Source organism: Ischnura elegans, chromosome 7, assembly GCF_921293095.1.
Source record: "Ischnura elegans chromosome 7, ioIscEleg1.1, whole genome shotgun sequence".
In the NCBI taxonomy this organism is placed as follows: Eukaryota; Metazoa; Arthropoda; class Insecta; order Odonata; family Coenagrionidae; genus Ischnura; species Ischnura elegans.
In genome coordinates, this window is record NC_060252.1 from 43,199,479 (window position 1) to 43,223,085 (window position 23,607).

At 38.3% G+C, this 23,607-nt stretch overlaps 1 protein-coding gene across 1 annotated transcript; it reads right to left on the minus strand.

Annotated features, from left to right (window-relative positions):
• Positions 1 to 4,221: 4,221 nt before the first annotated feature.
• LOC124162387 lies at positions 4,222 to 22,261 on the minus strand. Its single transcript, XM_046538906.1, has 5 exons — positions 22,174 to 22,261; positions 10,045 to 10,119; positions 9,639 to 9,798; positions 8,701 to 8,808; positions 4,222 to 4,634 (listed from the first exon to the last, which is right to left on the minus strand). The coding sequence occupies exons 2-5, from the start codon at positions 10,092 to 10,094 to the stop codon at positions 4,530 to 4,532; spliced, it is 423 nt and encodes a 140-aa protein (XP_046394862.1). The 5' UTR covers positions 10,095 to 10,119; positions 22,174 to 22,261; the 3' UTR covers positions 4,222 to 4,529.
• Between the last annotated feature and the right edge of the window lie 1,346 nt (positions 22,262 to 23,607).

Consider the following 23,607-nt stretch of genomic DNA (forward strand, 5'->3'; position numbering starts at 1 on the left):
ATGACTAAATAACTTTGTACTAAGTGGCAACCTCCAAAAATTTCTATTTTATCTAGTGTGTGTTTTGACACAATGAGGGGGGGGGGGGGGTACTTAGCCCTCCCTCAGACCCGCCACTGCTACTATCCACAGTCAGGGGCGGATTCAGCATTAATTTCTCAAATAGAGGGAGGTCATGACCTGGGTCAGGGGAGTATGAAATCTCCCTCTAGGAGGGAGGGGCATTCTCCCGCTTTAATTTTTTAAATTTATCAATTTTTTATGCATTTGACACCCCAAAATTTCATCATTATTATTCCAAAAGAATTGAATCAAATAAAAAATATTAAATTAAACTAATATAAATTAAACATTTTTGATAAAATTTGATGTGGGGTGTGGCGGGTTTGCACGGAGGCCCCATTAACTACAACATCGGAAAGGCAGCGGGCGCCAAGGACGCGGAGCTGCGGGGGCGACATGTATAAAAGGCCGTGTCTGGCGGCATATTGGGGTTATTGCTGTAAAACTATCCAGCTGTAAATTCGCTTGTGGGCTATAGAATAAAGAGGGCAAACCCGGAACGGAGCATTTAGTTATTTTACGGCAACAACACAGGGGGTCATGACTCCTGGGACCCTCCCCTCTAAATCCATCCCTGTCCACGGTACCCAGGTGTTATGCAATGCCACTCAGTGATAAGGCATCCACTAACATTGAAGTGACTTTTAGATATTCTCTAATACACACATTTAAACATTGCCAGTTGAGCTGGTGAAATAATACGTAAGCATTAGAGACACCACTTTAATGCTTAGTTACCATTTTTTCTGGAATTATGTTGGGGGTCACCTCCTTCCCTCCTTACCGCTTAATCTGCCCCTGTGGAAAAGTCAAATGCATGGAGCAGGTGATGAAGGGCCAAAATCAGAAGAAATGTGGTAAGTGCAATAAGTCAAGTCGGTGAGGGAATGGAGTGGATGGCTGTGGCAAAGCAACCTTCGGATTGTTGACTGCTGATGATGACCGAAGAGAAATTCCGCACCAAAATTATTTGCTTAGCTCCGCCTCCTATTTTTTTTGCTATCATGAGGTCATATTGGAAATCCTTTGAGAGAGTCATAAATTATTACAGTTTTTCTGGATAATAAAACCAGCATGAACTTGAGGCAGACGTCAGCAAAATTACTACCTGAATATCATCTTATGCAAAAAGTAAAAATAAACTCGTAACAAATGCCTCTGACACTCAAAAGTCCTTGACTACGATGTTGTTTTCAGAGGGTCGAACAATGCCTTGTGTTGGTCTTACAGGTATTACTAGGGATTGTTGAGGAATAGCTGGGAAGAGGGAATTTACAGGTGGGTTAAGGAAATGTTAAGATAGAAGTGAAAGGATGATACCAGTAGAGAAGAGATGTCAACTTCCAATGCAATTGCATCCATTGGAGTGTTAATGATTGGGGGTTCCAGAAGTGCTTACGAGCACCCCCTGCAAATTAAGTCTCTTAGATGGGCGATTATGAAGCAAGTTCCTAAATGAATACATATTTAATAAAATCTTTTAAAATAATATTCTTCCGCTATTTTTCAACGACTCGACTATTACAATAAGGAATCAATAAAATGAATAACAATTTAAACATTGCAAGTTATACTTCTTAATATTCAGGAAATGTAAGATTTTTTATTATGAACTATAATTATTTATCAAGAGAACGATTTTGAAGATTTTAAATATTCCTTTTTCAAGGGGTTTTCTGGGCTACGTTATTGCCCCTTATACAGGTAAATCGTGCGTGGGTGACGTGACACCCTTTGTAGACATACCTATTGTTGGTTCTTCAGTGCCCGCTACAGAACCTAAATGTAAGAAGAAGAACTTTGCTTCATAAAAGCAAAGGAGAAATAGGTAATGCCCTGGTTGTCAAATCTCAACGGCGCAGAGGGCAATTTGAATAACCTCATTCCTGAGCGTAAAATTGGAGCACCGCTGAAAAACACGAGTTCCTTGGCCATCATGTGGTTTCCGATTTTGCCAAATGCCTTGCCTTTCCTCATTTCATTCATTTTACATTTAAAAATCATTTCACAGTTTAATATCGCTTTATGCGCACCAAAAAGAATTAATTTATACGACCCATTGCATACTTCTCTGACCGATTGACTATATTTATAACTTGCAGTTAACTTGGTGGACATCATTATAAAATTCGACTTTGATGTAAGAGATACCGCTTACCGCATGATCATGATTGTTTATCGTCTTTAACTGCATAAAAGAGTGAAACTTATTCAACATTCGAGAGTGAGACTAATTCATGCTTCTAATTTAAGATTTCATTCCCAATGTTTATGAAGCCCATTCGATGGGAATGAACATCAGGTGGCCTATTAAACTGCTCAGGGGACATCCAAAGAAGTGGTTTGAGAAACTTCAGAAATTGACCAAAATCAATCATCCCTCGCGTTATCACCGAGGGTGTCCTTGGGGGCAAGTAAAGATATAATTAGCCTATTTGGTGGTCCAGCGAATAAACGTTGACTTATCAAGTTATCTTCAACAAGTATTCCATCACTCTCGCTTTCATCTGGAAAGAAAATAACGGACTGAATGCAAGCTCTTTGCGAATTAAGGGGGCTCACTAACTATGGGAAAAACGCAACTTTCAAAAAGTAATAAAAGCCACTGGTTCTCCATTTTCATTTGAAATCAAAGTGAAATACTGCATTTATGAATGTAAAATATAAAAACCTGTATTATGACTTTTGTCGAGGACGCCGCGCCAACATCAGTATAAAATCTAGAAATGTCCGTAAATATTTGAAAGTAATGTAGTATTTTAATCAAAATAAGTGTCATGCTGTTTATATTCAACGATAAAGGATCAATATTTGCAGATACCCTAAGTTTTGGTGTCGAAACCGTGTTTGTGCAGTGGAGGTATCGATACTTAAAAAACACTTTAATCAATTTTGGTGCCTAAAATTTCTAATGTATACATTAATAACCAAAATAATTTTTTTTAAATAAAATGTAAATAATAACTAGTAATTAAAAAAACACACTCACACAAACACACACTTCTAAAAAAGTTAAGGAAAGTGCGTTCCAGCACTGCTTACTTTTTCATGACGTCACTGGTTTTAAGTCCAGTTTCATCAACTTTAACAATGCTCTGAAGAATATCTGGTAATAATTGCAAATAATCATCTACACCTTAAAATATACAGACAATAAATTGAGTGCACCACGGCCAAAATTCTAAAATTAAGTAGCTAAATGGTAAATCGTGATGGTCTGGAGTTAACGCTCATTCAAATAAAATCCACTCATCTAGTAGCCCTAGTAGTACTAGATGAGCAGATTTATTTCGGAGGGGGATATTGTTGGGTGTTTGTGCAGTGGAAATATCGGATTGAAACGCATCAAAAATCATACTTTACATCAAATCAGCCAAATAATCCGTATACATAATGCTGAAAATTGAATTTATCGCTGATTAATGGTAAACACTATGAAATATATCAACATTTAAAAAAATGAAGAGTCAGAGGGCATAGATGCAAATAGGATCTCCAAAGCAGATCATACTGTATGTAGTCGTCACAAGGGAAAATTTTCTGGGGGGCTAAAACTCACAAAGCCCACCCACCCTACTGGCGACGTGCCCATCTACATACGCGCTTATTGTAATGAATCATTTTGTAAAATGCTGCCATCACATACGATAAGTCCTCCGATCACGATTAGGTGTTCCAATGCGGGAGGATGTTTTCTCCATGAGTACATTTCATAAGTCGGCAATTGAAATCTAATTCTACCCTAAATCAATGCATCCACTCTCTGCGAATAAATGTGACAAGTAGTAAAACTCTTCACCTCCTTATGTAGGTACAGTGTGCATTTGTCTTTCTCTGGAGTTTTGGTCCAATATTGAAAGCGGGTTCATTCCAATACCGATTTTCGGCAAATTTATGGATTTTAAACCAAAATATTAGAATGCATAAAAACAGAATTAGGTAGTTCCTGTAAAAATGCAAGTAAAAAGTAAAGGATTTCATTAAAAATGCTTAAGGTTTTGCCCTGTTTGATAAATTAGATAAAATTTGAAGCCCAAGAAGAAAGCATTTAATAAATATGCCGATATACCGTGAGCGGAAGTAATACTTTTCATTCTGGACCACGACTCAAGAGAAAGAAAAATGAATTTATGCAATCTTAAGAGTATTTTCGACGTATTCCATTGTTTCAAAACTTTATTACTTATGCCACAGTTGGATGACAAGTTATTACACAGTGCATTCAAGAACCAACAAGAACAATAGCAACACATAGTATGTCGATTGATTGGTATGGGATGTACAGACATGAATCCACAAGTATTGTTGATGTTGAACGGCAAAAAATCGAAAGCAAACTACTCCAGGCATGATTTTCTAAAGAAGCAGTCCAGGATGCTGAAGGCAATACTGCGGCAAAGCGGATTCACCAAAATCCAGAGCGTCTCCTCTTTCATGTATCAGTTTTAAATCAGTGGATAGTCCAGTTACGTGCAGGAAGAGTAATGTCCATCGTTGCAGCAGATGTACTGAGGGGTACTGGCCTTGCCGAACTCCCAGTTTCCGTCACAGAGCTTGGAGAAGGCGGCGACCTGAGGAGTTTGAAGGTTGCAATCAGTTGATAAATAAAAGATACAGTTTCTGGCGTAATTCGGTGGAAATATTTATTTTTTAAAATATAACTAGCTATCCCATGCGAAAATTTCGTGCTTTCACGCCATCGGGAAATAAGTATTATATTATATTATTATATTCTCAAACCACCGGATACAACTCTGATTGGCCATTTTACACCGGCGTGTTCAACAAATTCAACAAGTAAACGTACACAAACGACCATGCCCTGGACCGGGGAAACCTACCCAGGCGGGACTCGAACCCGCGACCTCTTGCTTGGCAGGCGAGAACGTTACCCCGCCGCCACGGAGGCCGGCAAATGGAATATGTTAAGAACGGAATATGTTAAGGAAACCGTGTAATTGGGGTTTGAATAGAGAAGAAGGTGTATCATAAAGTACTTTCTTCTTGCTTGTTTCCTTGCAAAAATATACAAAACATATGAATACAAAAAGGCAAGAGAGTCTGGTACCAGTAGGGACAATCAACATGTCATTGAATTATTGAATACTTTCAACACAATATTTTTATTTACCCGTGATACACGTTATCTTTAAGTTCATTACACACAACGTCTCTTTCAGAGTACGTTTAACATTGAAGAAAGATTTGATGCTTTCCTGGCGAATGATGTGAGTAAACTTCTCTCGGGCCAAATGACCATTATGAAGCCTTTAACCCGGTGGGAAACCCGAGAGAAGTTTACGTTTAACATTCTTCATACTTCTTCGATTTTATTTTTAATATTTTTGCCTGCTTGTGTTTTGTTTCTTTGGTTTAGTTATGGATTTAACGGGTTATTAAACTTTTTTTTTTGAAGTTAAAAATAAAGAAATGTGTGGAGTCGATATACCTCGAGCGAGTAATCGACATGGAAAAATCGAAGCATTTTAGTTAAATTAATGGGTAAATAGTGAAATTTGAGACTGAGATTGTATTTTTAGCCAGAAGCCAGGGATTCAAAGTTTAAAATGATACCTCATTAGTCACTATATGTGTAGTATTAACGGAACATATACGGAATGAAAGAAAAAGACCTTTATGCAATAATATAAAGGTTATTGAAAAGGACTTTTCTATATCCATACTTATTTATTCCAACCCACCCAGGTTTCGGCGCATAATGCCATAAATAGATATAAGTGTGGAAACAGACAAGTCCTTTTCATTATGTTAAAAAACAGTTGATTAATGAAACTATAATAATTTAAGGAGCGAGTCAATCATTGAAACTAACAGACCAAGATTAAATTTATGTAAACGTTGCTTTCTCTGTATGGGGCCAAAGATATTTAATCTACTGCCCACTGAAATAAAAAAATTAATTCTTAATTAATAAAATGTTAAAACTTGCCAAAGACAGGTTTTTCTCCAGAAAAATTGAACATTTATTTTTATGTAATTTCATTGGAACACTAATAATGTAATAGTTACTGTGTTTATTTTGTGGCATAATTTTTGTTATTTTATGGTGGCTCAATTCTGGTATTTTGACATTGGAGACCACCTTAGTTCCCTCTCCTTTTTTATTAAAAATTGTACAATAAAAGATAATGGGAGTAAGTAAATTATTATATTATTATAAAAAGTTTGGAGATAAAAAATCACTTTTCCCGGTGGATAATACGTGAAAAATATTTCAAGTTGGCAACATTGACTTTATCTTAAACGTTTCGGCAGCTCGCTCTGCTTTTAACTTCAGGGAAGACATGTATCGAGTTCTGTGGAGTAGCCGCAATACATATCGTTGGGTGTCACTGTTGAGCGTGGGAAAATTGAGTTACTTTCAAAAGTATGTATTGGGGCCACTTCCCATACGTCGACACTCTTCACCCCTCAAAACAGTAGCGAAAAGAGCTGTCGAAATGTTGGAGATGGAGCCATTCACACGGCTGTCAACCTAAGAAGAATTTATGCTAATCAAGGTATTCCAGGTGAGCTGTGGGGGAGGCGGTCCATCCTCAGGACTCCACCCTCGCTTCCCAACAACCCTTTCCAATTATCCCTAAATTCTAAATCACACGATCATTTTATCCGTCCGTTTGAGGGATAGCTCCAGCGATAGCTTTTCAGGGACCAAAGAAATGATCGCTCCATCCATCATTTTAAGAATCACACGTCCATTCCCACCGTCCTTTTTCCATCGCTTTTTCCTGTCATTTTCTGTATTTATAAGTGTCTTTAAACTAAAAGCCGAACGTGTCGTTGCTATCGCTGTTAAAAGCTGTGCCAAGTGAACTGCATAGAGGAGGCCCAATTCTATCCGGCAGAAGGTAGATTTCTGTTGCCTCCTCGGTCGCATTTTAATCGGTTTAAAAAAATGTCCGCGGCGCGGTGATGAGTGCGATTAGATCCACTTTTTTCCCAAATTATGCAGTGTAATGCTTGCTATTGCGAGGAATAGCATTGAAAAGTTATGCGTTTGATAGATCACGTCATTATCTATATTAATATCGGTTAAAACCGCTATTTATACCACATTTCCCCGTGAATCTCGGATCATTTTGTCCGTCAGCGACACGAGTGGCGACCCATTTTGTAAACCCATTTGAATATGCGGTGGTTAACAACACGTTTAAAGGCCAACTTGAGGATCCTCTTTTGTAACACTCATAGGCTGTGCGTCCTGATTGACTGAAGGACGGTGCAAGCTGTGGTTTCAGCGATGTCTCGAGTGATGGAAAAAGGGATGGAAATCCCATCCCTCGAGCTATCGCGGAAAATGATCGCGAGAAACTGTCATTTTTCCCGCCATCGCTGGAGCGGTCGCTTAAGGTGTCCCTACAAAGGAATGGAAAAAATACGGCGTTGTTCAGTTTTAACCCTCACCTACTGCATCGAAAGACCGAAGGAATCTTCTACAAGCATGCATCGTGTTCCCATGTAGTCATCGTTTTGGCTCAAAGAAAAGCTAAGTGCAACGCTTCGGCGCAATCACTAAAGTGCACCGTAATTTCAGGTCTGAAGGACGACCGTGTTCCTTGCCTTTAAGCAAATCCGGATGACTTACGCCTCCGAAATTCCGTCATCGTCATAATGACGAAGCACAGAGTAAAGTTTGATCAGAATCACAACCTTGGAATTACCAAAATGCAAAAATGAACAAAGAAAGTCCCGCAATGACCAACTTTTACTCGGCAATGAATATTTTAACCTTTATCGTCGATGAGTGTCCGAGGTCAAAACCTTTTCAAGGGTAAAGGAGGTACTTAAATGTAAAGAGGCTTACTCGCTAGATATCTCACTAACAGGACACCTCTGTATTTTAGATTTTTTCTTTAAAATTGCCAAAAATTTATTTGAATTTTTTGCCTCACGTACGTCCTTCATTGCTCAAGTGATCTTATCGAAAATATCATATCTCTTCATCCTTATATCTCTTGTTCCTATGAGGAATATTATTACCCTGGAGGTCTCTCTAGTCGGCCACAGTTACCCACCGCGCATTTTAACAAAAGCCAATAGTCCCGTCGCTGATGGAAGAGCGTTCTGAATTTCACGGGAAAATAATCATTTATTGAGCTGTGAATGGAGATTTATCTTATTGATAATATGATATATCAAATCCATAAATTTTCACTGATATTCGTCCTTATTTCAAAACTTATTTGCATTGGCGTCGATTGGTGTACGGGCTTCCGGGAGGTCGGAGGGGCATCGAATACCTTGAATGAGGGAGTTCAAGGGCCCTCCCCCGGAAAAAAATTAATCATGGAAATTGTGATTTTAAAGCAATTTTTACCCCATTTATATCCAATTTTATACCCCATCAGGAGATTTTTCGCCTTATTCATAATAACCTCATTAAATTTTCTGGGCGACATATCCCGACGCATCAAATATAAGGGGGATGAGCTCCCCACAGGATAGACGTCAATGATTCATTGCAAATATTGAGAATAAATGGACCACTCTGTGCCCATCGCCGCACTGTGGACATTTTTGAAAACTGATTAACACGCTCTAAAGGGGCAACATGAATTAACTTCTGAGGGACGGACTGGAGCCTCGTCTTTGAAGTACACTTGACTTTGCCCTTACCTCTCCCATGTTAACATCCTTGTCGAGTAGACTGCAGGCCAATTCACCCACTGTCTTGCCGTCGGGTCTGACGTAGTCCAGGTTTCCGCCATCGGTCATCCGGCCAATCTGGAACAGCGGGAATGTATGATTCATTTTACGCTGAAATTCCTCTAAACTTTCAACACCCTAAAGCCCGAGCAAAATGACTAAATGTGACATAAATTGATTAATTAAGAACTAGAGCACTTGATACAATACTCCTTCATTCACAGCCCAAACCATTCATCAACCATGAAATCGATTTCACTCGACTTACGATAGCTTTTAGCTCTCACCATAGAATTATTAACTTCCTTGCTACAAGCAAATACTAAGAAACATTTTAGCATTTTTCAGCTAATGGCAAACCTAACCCGAGTTGCGCCATTAAAAACTGTGAACCAATACAAGCTCTTTTTTTTATTTCAACCCAATATTTTTGCCAAGTAAAGTCATGTTAAGTTTTTGTGAACAAGGATTAAGGCTAAAGTTCCCTCGAATGAACTCAAACACATTTTGGATAGTGGCACAGAGTCGCGAAAGGATTGACGAGTTTGCTATAATTTCATGGAAAAGTTAATTAAGTTATAGAATTCTCTGCGAGTTATTTTACGACTTTAAACCATTATGCCATCAATATTGCTCAGCAAAAATAAACGGCTAGACAAGCAAGGCATCGCATATTTAGGAACCTCTTAACTTATCATAGTTATTTTACATTTGCTAAGTCAAAAACTTACCCTTATACAGGCAAAATTTCGAAAGATTAGATTAAATCATTTATTCTCATTACTCATATTTATGTAAGACGAATCTTATATCCTTATAAGTCATTGGCTACATGATCTTTTGAAAATAAATGTATTGTAATTAATGCTAGAATAGAAATCGCACAATTAACCAAAGAATTCACTTACGCTCTGGACGCACATATCGGAGCAAGCCTTGTGCATATCATCTCCTTCGCAGCTGTCCACATGCTCATCCTCCTGGAGGTACATTCTTGAGGTCAGATCAGGCTGGCTGGGATCTTCGGATGACCTCAAAAAGGCCGCACACTGACACTGGCCTTCGGCGCTATTTTAAAGGAGATAATTAAGAATGTAGTTAATTATTTTTGCAGCAATCATTCGAAATTATCCAGCAAGCATTTTACTATGCTTATATCACACGATTTAGTGCCACCAAGGGTAATTTTGCTTTCCGTCTCTGTGTTCAGAAGAAGATTAATTGATCTATGCAAAAATTGATCTCGTCACCGATTTGTAGTTTGTTTTGGCCAAATCGTCGCTATATCAAACAAACAAATGCAGCGCTACTTACTTGGCATAGTGGAGAACTGCCACAAGGAGAACGGCAAGGAATCCCTTCATACTGGAGGTTTATTTCAAACTGATTCTGGAACAAAGAATAACAGTTATCCACCCAAAATTACAAGTAACAAAAAATGATAAAAAATCCCGAAGGAAATCGAATATTACAGCTCATAAAGATTAAGAAACACATATGCAATAGGACATGAAAATTCATTTCATAAATTCCACACTAATGCTTTTTTTCACGACAGTGGTTCTAGCAATACTATGCCATTATTCAGGTCTCAATAATAAACACCTTGATGATGAAATAATATTGTCGAAAAAATGATCGGGAAGAATAGTTCCAGGTATTTTCGAAGTGAAAAGTGTTTTAAATAAAACGTTTAACAACAATTTAAAAATTCCGGGGTTTTAACGCTTTCTTATATTTATTACACTAAACTTTCATCAGTCAATCACCTATCAAATGAAAGAGCAACTCAAACAGTTTTACATAAACACCGACAAAAGTTCAATGTGAGCACTATTTGTCACACCTCACCGCCCTAAAAATATATTTGCATAAATACCTTCTACCTCTTGCATTTTGGAGAATGAAAGCTGAAGTGAAATATCAACACCCGGGCAAAAATTTGGCAGGGCTCACGGTGAGCAAAAATCATCTAAAGCCGGTGAAAATCCAAAAAGATTTTGAGTTTGGAAACTGAGGCTTCAGATAAAGATGCACAATAAATCTGCAAGCTTACGGTGTGGTACCCGAATTTTATGTTGTGAGCGCACATTCACAATATTTATGACGTCCAATGAGCACCGATTCTACTTAGAGGTCTTCTAAATTTTTCCGCAAAATTTATTTTACAGAATTTAAGAGATTTGAAGATACAAAAGTTATACAAAAAACCACTCATATATGGGTAAAGTACATGTTGCTCTAATTAGTTTGAATTTTCCTCGAGAGAGGGGAGAAGGGTAACTAATCCTCTCTGATCTCCTCCCATGAATTTGTCCCGTTAAGTTACGTAGGATAGACTCTATAATATTTTATGAATCTAACACCAGTTGGAAGACCAAATGGATGGTTAAGGCAGAAACGCGGTGCTAAAGAATAACAGAAAGAAAGGAACTGTGGAGAAACATACGCTAGAGTAGGAACCGGTGGATAAGTCATGTCATTTATGACAAAGCAATCACGTGAAAAATATAATGGAGTGATAAAGCGAAGAAAAAGTCCTCCGAGGAAGACCTAGAGACAGATATCATGGGAAAGATGCAAAAGGACACAAGTACGAAGTACATCAGGGACCTGAAGGAACTAGCAGAGAAGGGGAGATATTGAAGGCTACATTATACCAATCCCTGTGAATGAACCAGGTTTTGAATCCAGACTCTCACAAAGCAATCCAGTGCCCTGACCAGGAGCGGATTCAGGATCAAATATTGGCGGGGGTTCAAGGTCTGAGTCTGGGGAGTATGGCGTACCCCAAGGTCCTTAAAATATAAATTTCCATAAACCGAAAATATTTTCTGGCTACGGCCTTGGATGAGAGTAGTTTAACCAGCCAACACCGCATAAAAATTCTTGAGATAGTTGAAAGGGAGGGGTAACTAACTTGTTTATGCCATATGAGGAAATGGAATGCAAAGAAACATTACGATCGGCTTAAGTTTATCAAGAGCATTTTTTTGAGAATCACGTCAGCATAGGAGGCTTACACGAATAAGAATGAATAGATATGAGAGAATATTTATGTAAAAGTTTAGACAAAGCTGGTTAAGAGACTGATCAGGAGTTATGGCCTTTACGTCGCAGAAATGTGGACGCTGATGAAAGAATACGAGATAACAACGGAGGAATTAGAGATATGGGATTGGAGGAGAATTGATAATGCGAAGTGGAAAGTTTAATGGGAAGTGGTAGTGAAGGAAAAACGTCGGTTAAAACCGATTTTTCGAGCGATCGAGATTTAATCAAAATGAAAAGCTCGACTTTCCAACATCATCGTCATCATTAGTCAACGAGCCTAAAGGCCGTTTTACACGGTACACGGAATTGCGCAGTCTGACGTACGTGTGAAGGCGCAATCAAAATTGCGTCGTGTAAAGCGGCGAATTGCTAGAACACATGCGAGAATGCGTGGATGCGAGACGGCAAAATAGCCCCTGTTCTAATTTCGTTCATGCATTCGCGCAATTCCACGCCATTTTAGAAATTAATGCAGCTCTAACCTGCGCAATTCCGTGTACCGTGTAAAACGGCCTTAAGAATGGTTAGACGAAGCTCGCCATTCCACTCTCCTATACCCAAACTTTTTCGTAGCGACATATTTCCTCTCATTAACATCCTTAATAACCTGTCCAATGTAACTCATTCGGGGCCGTCCCTTGTCCTCCTTCCCCTCCACCTGTCCTTCAAAGATTGTCTTCATCAGGCCATTATACCTCAAAATTTGGCCAACTAAGTTTTCCCCGGCCCTAAGGCGTTAAGGTCTTCTGCTTAAGGTTTTTAGGATAATTCTCTTTTCTCCCACTCTCCTTCGCACTTCCTCGTTACTTACACGGTCGATCCATCTCACCTTCATCATTCTTCGGTAGCACCACATTTCGAATGCTTCCACTCCTGACCTCTCTGCTGCTGTCACTGTCCAAGCCTCGCTTCCATAGAGAAACATTCTCCATATATGGCATCTGATGAATTGTTTTCATACTTCTATGCTTGTATTCTCAGCAAAAAAATCGAAATTTGAGCCGAAAGATCAATTAATCGAAAAAAATAGACGGTTCTTTAAAAAACTGCTTTTACAAATAAATGGTTATTTCTTAATCGAAAAAACACTAAAAATACACATTCGAGTAGTAAAAAAAATCTCCTTAGAATAAATGCTTACATTATTGGTAGATACATTTACAAATGCTCCCACATCAAAGTTTGGGGAACACCGCCTATAACCATTCGACTTGACTTAAAGTTTTGAGAAAGATCAACTGATTGAGGTGCTTTATTGGTGTAGAGGGCGTGATTTCCAATCGGGTCTTTCACATGGGACGGATGACGTTATCATAGGCCGGTAGTGGTGCTGCTGAGATCAAACGAAATGGTCAAGATCGAACTCGAAAAATCGAGTTTGAATCGATAATCGAAGATCAAGGCTTTCTCTATCTCGATTTCCTCGATCTTTGGCATTTAAAACTCGACTTTCGATTTTTATCGAGATCCATTGTTCCATCGCTCGAAAACAAGGAAGACAGGCAACGAAGTTCTCGACGTGGTGGGTGATTAGAGGTATATTGTTGAGGAAATAGTCAATAATATACAAAATATAGAGGGCTAGTTCGGGGGTTTGGATGGAGCTAAGTAGGGAGGAGATTTTAAACGCCATTTTGGAGGGACTAATGTTAGGCAAGCAGGGAAGGGAGGAAGAGAATAGTATTAATATATGAAATGTAATTGATAAGGGTTTAAAGGGAATCGAAGAAAGAAGTTCAATTTGGGGACTCATCACTACTTCCAACATAATGCCTTCGTCATCGGCCGAAAAAATCATTTATCGGGTGATAAGCGGCAGATACAGAGAAAAACGTTGCACTTGTGGTAAGGGTTGCCTACGACGTACAAAGACGACCTCGCTGGTCATCTGCGTACTTTTGAAGGCCATCTTAGCTTCATCCTCCAATGATTCCTCCGATGCATCGTGACACGCGATCGAAATTATGGGCCTCATCTCGCAGGCGGATTATTTTTCAAAACCTTTCAGGTAATACGCTATTAAAATGTCATTTATTAATTGCTTGGATGATTTTTCCCGGGGAAAAAATTCCTAAAACTGAATTTACACTCCACTGCACGAAAAAAGTTGCTTGAAAAAGTGTTTTTATGACAAAAACCATACATATATAATCCAAAAATATTGAAATCTATTAAATAGCATGTTTCATGCTGATCAAGTATAATGATATTTATGCTATAAAAATCCATTCAAAAAACTAATCGCTGCTAAAATTTAAATATTTTTAAGTAGAAGGAACTGGACAGGGAAATATTCCACCCCTTGGTAGTTTAAAATTACAATCTAGCGTGGGATGATATTGAAGATTCGGCCCCTAAATTTTCAACATCCTCCATTTCAGAGGCCATCATAGAAGTTATTACTGTAACGCTAAATAGTATTCCCATTTATTTGAAATACCTCCGCCATATCATGCGCTTATCATTTCATTGTGCATAGCCCATGTCACGATGTCTCCATTCCCCACATAATATCAACGTCACTGCTCAGTTACACAAAGCCATTTCTAGCAGAGATCACAGTGGAGACTCAGCATTATTGCTCAAGCCTAATAATGTCCTATTAAGTTGTGTGATTACTGTAAGACCAACCAGTTAGTTTTTACCACAACCCCACGAAAGCTTTAGAGTCATTCTTTTTTTCCAACGCAATTCTCCTCTCTTACCCTCGGGGATGGCTAAGCTTTTATTATTTCCTGCTCGAAGGTCACCTCAGCAATAAAAAACAACTCGATCCTCTCCCCCAGAAACACCTTGCGCTTCTTGGAATAACGTGTAGCCATGAGATAGTCTCGATTCACTCGACAGTGGACTGTTCGAGGCGGGAAGGTTAAAAGGATAACATTTCAATTCATCAAGATCTTTGGCGAGGATTTGATGGGCGGAGGTGATTCTCTCGAAGAAAAGAAAAATTAGTCAAGGGACAGCGACTGAGAAGCAGACGGGCAAGGATATATAGGAATGGGAAATGGAAAACGTAAGAGAGTTTCAATGACTTCACCACGGTGGTTGAGTGCGCAATTTCCGACAAAAGAGCCATTGTATATTGTTGCGCTAATGATGAGACTGAGAGAGAGGGAGAGAGAGGGGAGGAATTTGCTTATGCCTGAGGAGTTAGCGTGCGAAATGACAAAAACACCGCGTGACAACTTTGGGAGAACAGTCACAGGCACCCAGGCAGAAACAAAAAAGTCATGAATAATTAATACATAGATTTACCGGCGCAAATTTTTAAGAATACTTTAATTTATTATTGATTACGGAACTCAAATGCAATTGAACAGCAAAGGTATGAACAAAAATTGCGCTAGGAACAAATGGCGGGTAGTCTTTCACATCGAAAATTTATCTTTAATGAATGTGTTTTCTTTAATGTAGGTATACGAATGATTGTTCTCTTGTACAATTTTGCCGGGGCTAGAAAAAATGTTAACTTAGTATCTAATTATGCACTTCATACTTCCTGAATTTCATTTAATTATCTCCACCTACAAAATGATGCCTGGAATCCACTATAAACCACTTGAAGCAGCACAGCTTCAATATCCTCGCTTTCGTATTCAATTTACCTAAACAATTCGAATAACATACGCACGATATACACGATAAGATTAACCTACCTTAAACTGATAGCGTAGTCACGATCTTGAAACAAATCCCGATTTTTTTAACGAAATCAGGATTCCTCATTAAAAGTACAGTAAGAAAACAAGAGTAGAAAAATTATTTACGACATAAACTTTGAGAAAATAATATTGAAAATGATCCTCTCAGAGGCTTGCAAATGACGAAATACTGACATAAAGCGATTTACAATACCCTGGGTATTAAGGTAGGTACCGCGGTAGATGCAAAAAATCACGAATACTGGGTATAGAGGGTGTTTCAGGGGGAATATGCGATATTTCAGGAGATGGTAGGGGAGACAATTATAAGCTTTTTTTGTCCACAAACATGGGGTCGCAACTCCTTAGTTACTGAGCTATGGCAATGAAAACATTTCTTGGATGCACACTACAGTTGTCATGAAAAGTCTAAATTTTTTCCATTCCATTTATAAATGTTAAATTACGTAATGAACATGACAAGAATACACATTTTTTAGGGAAGCAATAATAAGAAAAATGTATATTGGATCCAAACCTCTCTTCAATGCACATTCCTCAACGAAGGAAAGAATTATTGAAGTGAATAATTGTTCTACTTTCCAGTCGTTTTCACATTTGAATTGGCCTTAAACTGTGTGAGCATTAATAATAATTGCACTGTAATTAAACCAACCACTCCCCTGGAAATTAAAAGGTGCATGGTACCGTTACGCTCGAAAAGACATTAAATCCAGTGCAAAGATTATTTTAGGAACATCTATTGGGAGCAAATGCACAAAAATACATGATGATAGTAAATATAAGCTGATATTATTACATGAATATCAACATCAATTACACCTTATTCAGCTCCTCTAAGGGACTGACCCCGAGACTACTTCCCACCCCGTTTGAACTACCTGTATAGTTAAATATATTTTATTAATTGAAATATTCGGTATTGAAGGCGAACTGTTCACTGTGTTACAGTTCTCTATTACCTGTTCACACTGTCCTGTAGGGTTAAACAAGTCGCTCGCAAACGCTGAAGCCTTTTCTTCACTATTTTTAAAGTTTTAACAGAAAATTTATTTACAATTGTTTGAAAAATAATGATTTATCCACTTATTACAGTTCTCTTAGTAACGTTGTAGGAATGGGAAAAAATAAAGTGAAAATTCTTTAGCAACTGTGGTCAATAGGGTGGTTTCCTATTATTTTTTTATTGCCAATATCGGAAGATTATTACTCCTGGAGTACGTATTTCACGCTTTTAGATTTTTAAATGACGATATCTATTTTTCGCGATTAAATGAAAAGAGAAAATTTTCAAGCGCGCGAAAACGCGACGGGTAAGGAAATCTCTCCGTGTGACGTATTTCTGGTTCCCCCTCCCGCCTTGTGAGGTGACCTTGATCGAGGCTCTGAGCGCTGATAGGACGCAGGATGCTAGCGGGTAGCTGAGTATCTTGCTGGATGGTAGCGCTTGGCTGAAAAAAGGTTTATTAATACCTTATCAAACGAAGGAAACTTTCCGACCTTAGCCAGTTTTAATAGGTGATTATTAAGACATATTTCCCTGAGCTCTGCGCCTCATGCATGCATTGGTAATCTCAGACGATGTATAACTCCTATCTTCTCCTATTGAAACTAGGTCCCTGTGGCGTCACGTGGAGTGGCATCGCATGGGCGCCAATCTGGCCCTTTTCAAATGAGGATAAAAATTGACCATTGCCATTCGTCTAAACCGGTATTTCTAAAACGAAATAATTTGTATATTATGAATACAGTAAAGGTGGGTAACAAATCGCAATCAATGCCTTTCGGTTTCTTTGATGAAGGAAACTACCCTATCACATGATCCTCTATCAATTTAGACTCAATGAAAACACAAGCGGCAGTCGATTTTGTATAAAAAATAAAATTATGCTTAAATAGGAATGGAAAAAATTAACCGGATGGCAATATGGTCATACGAGCAATGAGGTGGTGCTCTGCTATTTAGACAGATTTATGCGAAAACGGCGTCTAGGCTTCCGTGTAATAACTATATTGGAACCATATTTTCATATACATCTACATAATACCCCGCAAGCCGCCTAAAAGGCGTGTGGCAGGGGGTGTTAGGACACCAGCCGTTTACAGCTATTAAAAAAAAGGGAAGTGCTCTAACGAGGTTGGGACAAGCGTTTATTAAAGTCCTTTATTGTTCGGGGGAAAAACGAATTCCCATATCTATCCGTTCGGCAAAAAATCTCTCTTAATTTATCGCTTCTGTCGGACCTGGAGATATAGTGTGGCTCTAAGATTATGTTCTCTGTGTCGCTCTTAAAGATATCCATTCTTAATTGTTCAAGCAATCTAAGCCTAGCGCGCAGCCTCCGAGTCTCCAACGGCTCCCAGCCTAATTCGCTTAATATCTGGGTAACACTGTCTGTACGCCCGTAGCGGTTTTTGACGAAACGCGCAGCCTTCCTTTGTATCTTATTCAGTTCGCGGATTAAGTCTTTCTGCACTGGATCCCATACACTCGCTGCATATTCAAGGTGCGGTCGGACGAGAGCGAAATAGCACCTTTATTTTACTTTCTCATCCGAAAATCTTCCCACAATACGCTTGACGAATCCTAATTTCTTCAGGGCTATGCCGTAAATATTCTTTATATGTGTTCCCCACGTGAGGTTCGAGGTTATCGTAACTCCCAGGTACTTCACTTCGTCTGTTGCCTTTATGTTAATGCCATGTACTGCATAAACATTAGTGGACTTTTAGTCTAGAAGACATTTAGGCTTACGCTGACGTCGGATTGTATCGATGAAGATGATTTAGTGTCATGCTTAGCAAAAGCCATGTCCAATAATCTGCACTTATACAATTGTTTATGTAAATATTTAAAGATTTTTCAACAAAAATTATTTTTAAGACGAATTTTATTATCAAAATGTCAAGATTTAAAATTTAGGGGAAAATATTATTCATAAAAATATACTTCGAATCAACAGCATAGCAAACAACATCCTTACTGGATTAAAAAGTGTAATACACAGGCGTTTTGGTGGGATATTCTTTGTTCGCAACTATATATGTCAACTAAAATGACCATTAGTGATCTAAAATGACTCAATTGAAAATCTTCAATATTAAGCGAAAATATTTACACCCCATTACTCAGATAATGTATTACGGCTCTAATAAACCCCATTTCCTTTTACTGCGACGATATATCCGATGACGAGGTGGATTTCTTTTGAAGATAATGTACTAATGATACAAGTAATTAACCTTCTATGTATATGGGGAAAAAAGTATCCAAACAAAGTTTGTGCCGCCACTATCGCTCCGCGGAATAGTGGGTTTCCTTTCCAGTGGGTTGTTATTCTTTGGTCAGTGAGGGAAATTCAAACAATGCAAACCGTTTCCTATCTCCGTCGTCCAAATACGCGACCGACTACTGAGTCTCCCGCAACCCAGAGCATGATTCGCGATGAACTCTGTAGAATAGAGGCGCATTCGACGGCATCATGCGCGCACAATGGGAACGCTCCTCTGAATTTTCCTTCGCCTATCTCAACGATACGGCAAAAATCACTACCCACGTATTTGAATGCAGTTGATTTTGAAGGAGTTTTAGCTTTTCCGGAAGGACTGACGAGCACATTGCCAGAACGCGTTTTTCTTACGATCGAGAGGGATATGTTCCTATCTTGATTTAAGATGCCTTTGTCAGCAGGCGAAAGGGGGAAAAGTGGTCAGCTTGTTGGAGGTTGGATGATTGAGAAAATTTTCAGTCGCAATTGACGCACTAAAACCTTTTAAAGTGATAATTGTTTAGGTATCAGTGGTCACCATAGATTTAGTTCTGTGTACCGTGTAGCATATTGAGCCCTGAAGGTCTTTTTTTAGAGTAGAGAGTAGGGAAGGGTGTAGATATAATGGTGGGTTGATAAATAAAAGGGTAAATTTAGATGTTCTCACAGGTAAAAGTTATTCAAGAAATGAGAATAGAGTGAAAGAAAGAAAAATCAGCCTGCCATAATCAGCATTACCAATTTACAATAATAAAGGTTAAAACTTTAAGCATGAGAAACGTCAGCTGAATCATAATTTCAAAGGCAGTCAAGGTTAAAGTATGGTGAAACAATAAAATCTGCAGAACCATGAAGTAGGGATATAGAGCCTAAAAATAGTCTAATAAACAGGAGCGAATCAAAAACAGTCCCGAATCGCAATGATACTAGTTTCAAAGTAATAACCTTGGCATTAATTAATGGTCGTAGTTTAAGGAATTAAATTCCCGAATTCTACCATTTAATTCATAGGACGAAGTAAAATGTTATTATGGGAACAAATAGTTGACTAACAGATGAAGATTTAGACGGTAAATTCTTCCCAAAATCGTTCATTGTTCATCGAAAAGATAGAATTAATCGAACTGGAGGCGGAGTATTTATAGCTGTAAATAATTCAATCGTCAGATAAGCGGAAACCATAACTGATACCAGCGTTTAATCTGTGTGGTGTTCAATTAAATATCTTAAATCTAAAAATATATTAGTAGCTGGTACTAAAGAGCACCAAACACAGATTTAACATCAAAGTTAGATTTTGAAACCCAAATAGACAGCATAGCATTCAAGTATCCTGAAAGAAACTTGATTTTGGTGAAGATTTCAACGCACACTCTAAGGATTAGGAGACGTATAGCTTCATTCCTGGGGGGGGGGGGGGATTAATTGATTTGCGAGGCATTACACATTTTTACATAAAATTCATTGTTTCAAATAGCATCCGCACCCAACAAAGGAGACAGTATTCTTGATTTATTAGCGACAAGTATACCGCATCAGGTAATAAACGTGAAAACCGCCGAAGGAATAAGTGACCATAGGGTAGTAACTGCAAAGGTTTCTCTAAATTCCACTGAAATGTTCAAGAAAGAACGTAAAGTTTTCCTTTTTAAGAGCTGATTCTGATGGGTTTAAGAGTCATTTGAAAAATGCTTTCCCCGCGTTATAAGTAATTACTTGAACCTAAGATTATTGCAATTATAAAATTTTACGATTTCATTGGTAGCTTTCTTTACAAAATAGCGTTAAAATATTATGTGAAAATAAATGAAGGTATTAGAGAACCTGATGATTTTGTGAAAAGGTTAATCGTAAGGTTATTTTTGAGCCTTTTTTTAAATTTCAGTGCAGCGTCAAGGAAAGCATTTTCTAGACATATGAGAGAACTTTACCACACTTTAAAATTTACAAGCTTTACACCTGAAATTATCACTTTTCACAGTATTTTTTAATGCGAAAATCTAATTTTCATTAATTTTTATCTTGTTTTTAAAAGAGAGAATCGAGAAAAAAATCTTTTTCGTGCATGCAGTTTCCTAAAATTTTCCGAAGAGGACTACCGAATTCCTCGGCAAGGAGTAAGGAGTGCCCCACCATAAGCCCTTCTCAAGGGCTCCCAATCTACCCAGACCGCCCCTGGATTCGTCAAGCTTTCTTGGAAAAATTTGTGATTGACATAGCAAGAGAGAGGTACTACTCCGCATACGAAATGCCATACCGTTAATATGTAACGAGTATATAAGATTCAGCGCAGAAATACCGTGTACGTTAAATAAATAGAATACAAAGAAAATCCGCGCAGTTAAAAAAAAAGTGCTAAATCCGTAGAGAAAGCGATACACAAATTATCAGAAATAAATTAGAATTGAAGCCGTTAGCCGAAGGATACGCTAATGGTTTATATTGCTTGAGCAATTAAAAATAAATATCATTCAGTGTAACATAAAGAGCATAAAAAGAGAATCTCTTTACCATTTCATGACCAATAGAAATCATTAACGAAGAAAGATGTTTTGCCTAACGGAAAGGTGTAGTAATTAGTTTTTTCCCTAGTTAAAAAGGACTAAAATAGGTGATAGGTGGTACTTTGTACACGCATTTGGGGTTATCTATTAATTACGGGTGGCATTTAGGGGGGCCGTGGGTCAAGGCGATTCTCACCCCATCTCATGTCGGGTACAGGATCGTACTGGCAAATATCACAATATTTTTCCGCGAGAAACAGTGCAAAATTGCGATCTAAGTAATCGAAAATAACAGTGTATAACTAATATTAAATAAAAATAATTAAATAAAATTGTGTTTTATGACCTTAGTACTGTAGATCTTTCTCTCAGTACTGGCCGTTTCCAATAATTTTGTGTTATTTATTAAGAACTAACCGTTGATGCGAGAAATAGGTGTTTGGTATCCCTTTAATGAATGAATTTTCCTTTTTTCATTTAGAGGCTAGTACCATTTTGTTAAAAAATAGCAAACTACGATTTTTTAAAAGATGGATGAAGTATAATGACGCCTGTAGCAAAATTCTTAAAGATTTCACAAAAAAATTAAATTTTCTATCGTTTTTTTCATTTGTTTATTTAGAGGTTAGCACCACTAAGTTGAAAAATGGCAGGCTACGATTTTTTAAGAGACGGATTGCGTAAAATTACGTAGGTACCAAAAATCGAAGGATTTTACGTGGCGTAATATTACGCCCTTAGCACCCAAAGTGTTAGTAAATCCAGCGCAATGAAGCATAATGTAACGTATTGCTATGAAAATTTCCAGATGCCACCAATGTGAAGCAAACATTTAGGCCGTTTATTCATTATTTCGTATTTAAATATTTACAGTAACATTTTTATGAGTCTATCAGGTGAAAGATACTTCAAGCATTGGCGTATTCATTGAGTTTAAATACTAAAACTTACCGAATAAATCGTATGGGATGATTCTGGATCAGATGCGTCTGGTCTTCTCAATCCCGCTGTCCTGGTGCAAGTGACTTGGGAATGCTGTGGGCCTCTGCTTATATAGCATTGTGAGCTACCGTGGACCCACCAAGGAGGGGAAATCGGAAGACATCATTCCTCACGGATGTTAGTATCACCCATGTCTCACCCAGGTATCACCCATGTCTCACCCAGGTATCACCCATGTCTCACCCAGGTATCACCCATGTGTCACGTGTCCCATGATGATTTGCGCCAATAAATATTTATAAAATGACCTCTAGAACGAGCATAATATTTATTATTAATAATTATTATTTCGTATCACTCCGAAAAAGACCGGACGAATAAAAGATATCCGATTCTCAATACTGCGAAAACATTTCCTTCTATTAAAATCAACGGTGAAATCGTACTCCAATACAAGTTATTGATTGACGTAATAGATCTTTTTCAAGAAAAAAAATCTTATTTTCAACAGGAAGTTAAGTTGTTTGCATACTTTTATATATCTCCCATTGCAGTATTTACGGTCTTTTGAGAAAAAACGTCGTATCATCGCTAAGATTGACGTAGGTGTTTGTTGACAATCGCGCGGTACTACATCCGCTGTGACTACAATTCGCTATTGACGCTTTTTTGTGCCCGTGAAAATTCTTTATTTGCGCAAATCCACTGCCGACGCATGTATGGTTGGACAAACATACAGAGGCTAAGACTTCCGGTCTCTGGTCGTCGGCGTTTCCTAATGCGTGCTCCCCTGTTAAACACCCTAGACGTGGCTCGCAGGTTATTATGTAGATGCAGCTGTAGCTGTAATGCCATCGGCGCGGCGCCCGTGAGCCTCTCTCTGGCGCAGACTGTAGTCCAGCAGGACTGAACTTACGCGGCACATCCTACCCCCTATATTTTTTGGGGAATCGTGAGTTTCTCTTGATTAAAAATTCAGTGCTTAAGTACCCACAATGGCGCATTAAAATTTAGCTTGCATGGAATAATCTTGCATCTTACTTATGAATTCAAAATATAAAAGAGTGCTGCACATTGGAATCAAATTGGTTTCAACCGAGTTGTTTCAGAATAGTTTGAGAAATTTGTTGATCGCAGGAAATTACAGCTTATTATGATGTAATCGCTGAGAAGTGGCTTAGCTTTATTCAAGCCTAGATAGTGCGTGAACCATCCAGATGAGTTTTGTTATGTATACGTTGAAATTACTTTGAAGGCTCAAAGGTGGAGAATTACTCCCTTTTTCAGACATAAGCTTTTTTTTTACTGCCTGTTAGGTGGCCAAGATAAAGGATGGGCTCCCCATGTGTTGTGAGGCACCAGTGCAGGGCTTCTTACTGTTGGACTAAGGGAAAACGTCATAAGGAATTTGCCATTCCCATGATTTGGCGGATCCTTCTTCAG

What these genes read in the sequence shown, in the direction of transcription:
- LOC124162387 (XM_046538906.1), bottom strand. Translation starts at nt 10,094, where the DNA reads ATGAAGGGATTCCTTGCCGTTCTCCTTGTGGCAGTTCTCCACTATGCC. An exon ending in GCAGTTCTCCACTATGCCAA is followed by an intron (nt 9,799 to 10,044) that starts GTAAGTAGCGCT and finishes CCTTTAAAATAG; the next exon opens with CGCCGAAGGCCAGTGTCAGT. An exon ending in CCGATATGTGCGTCCAGAGC is followed by an intron (nt 8,809 to 9,638) that starts GTAAGTGAATTC and finishes CCGCTGTTCCAG; the next exon opens with ATTGGCCGGATGACCGATGG.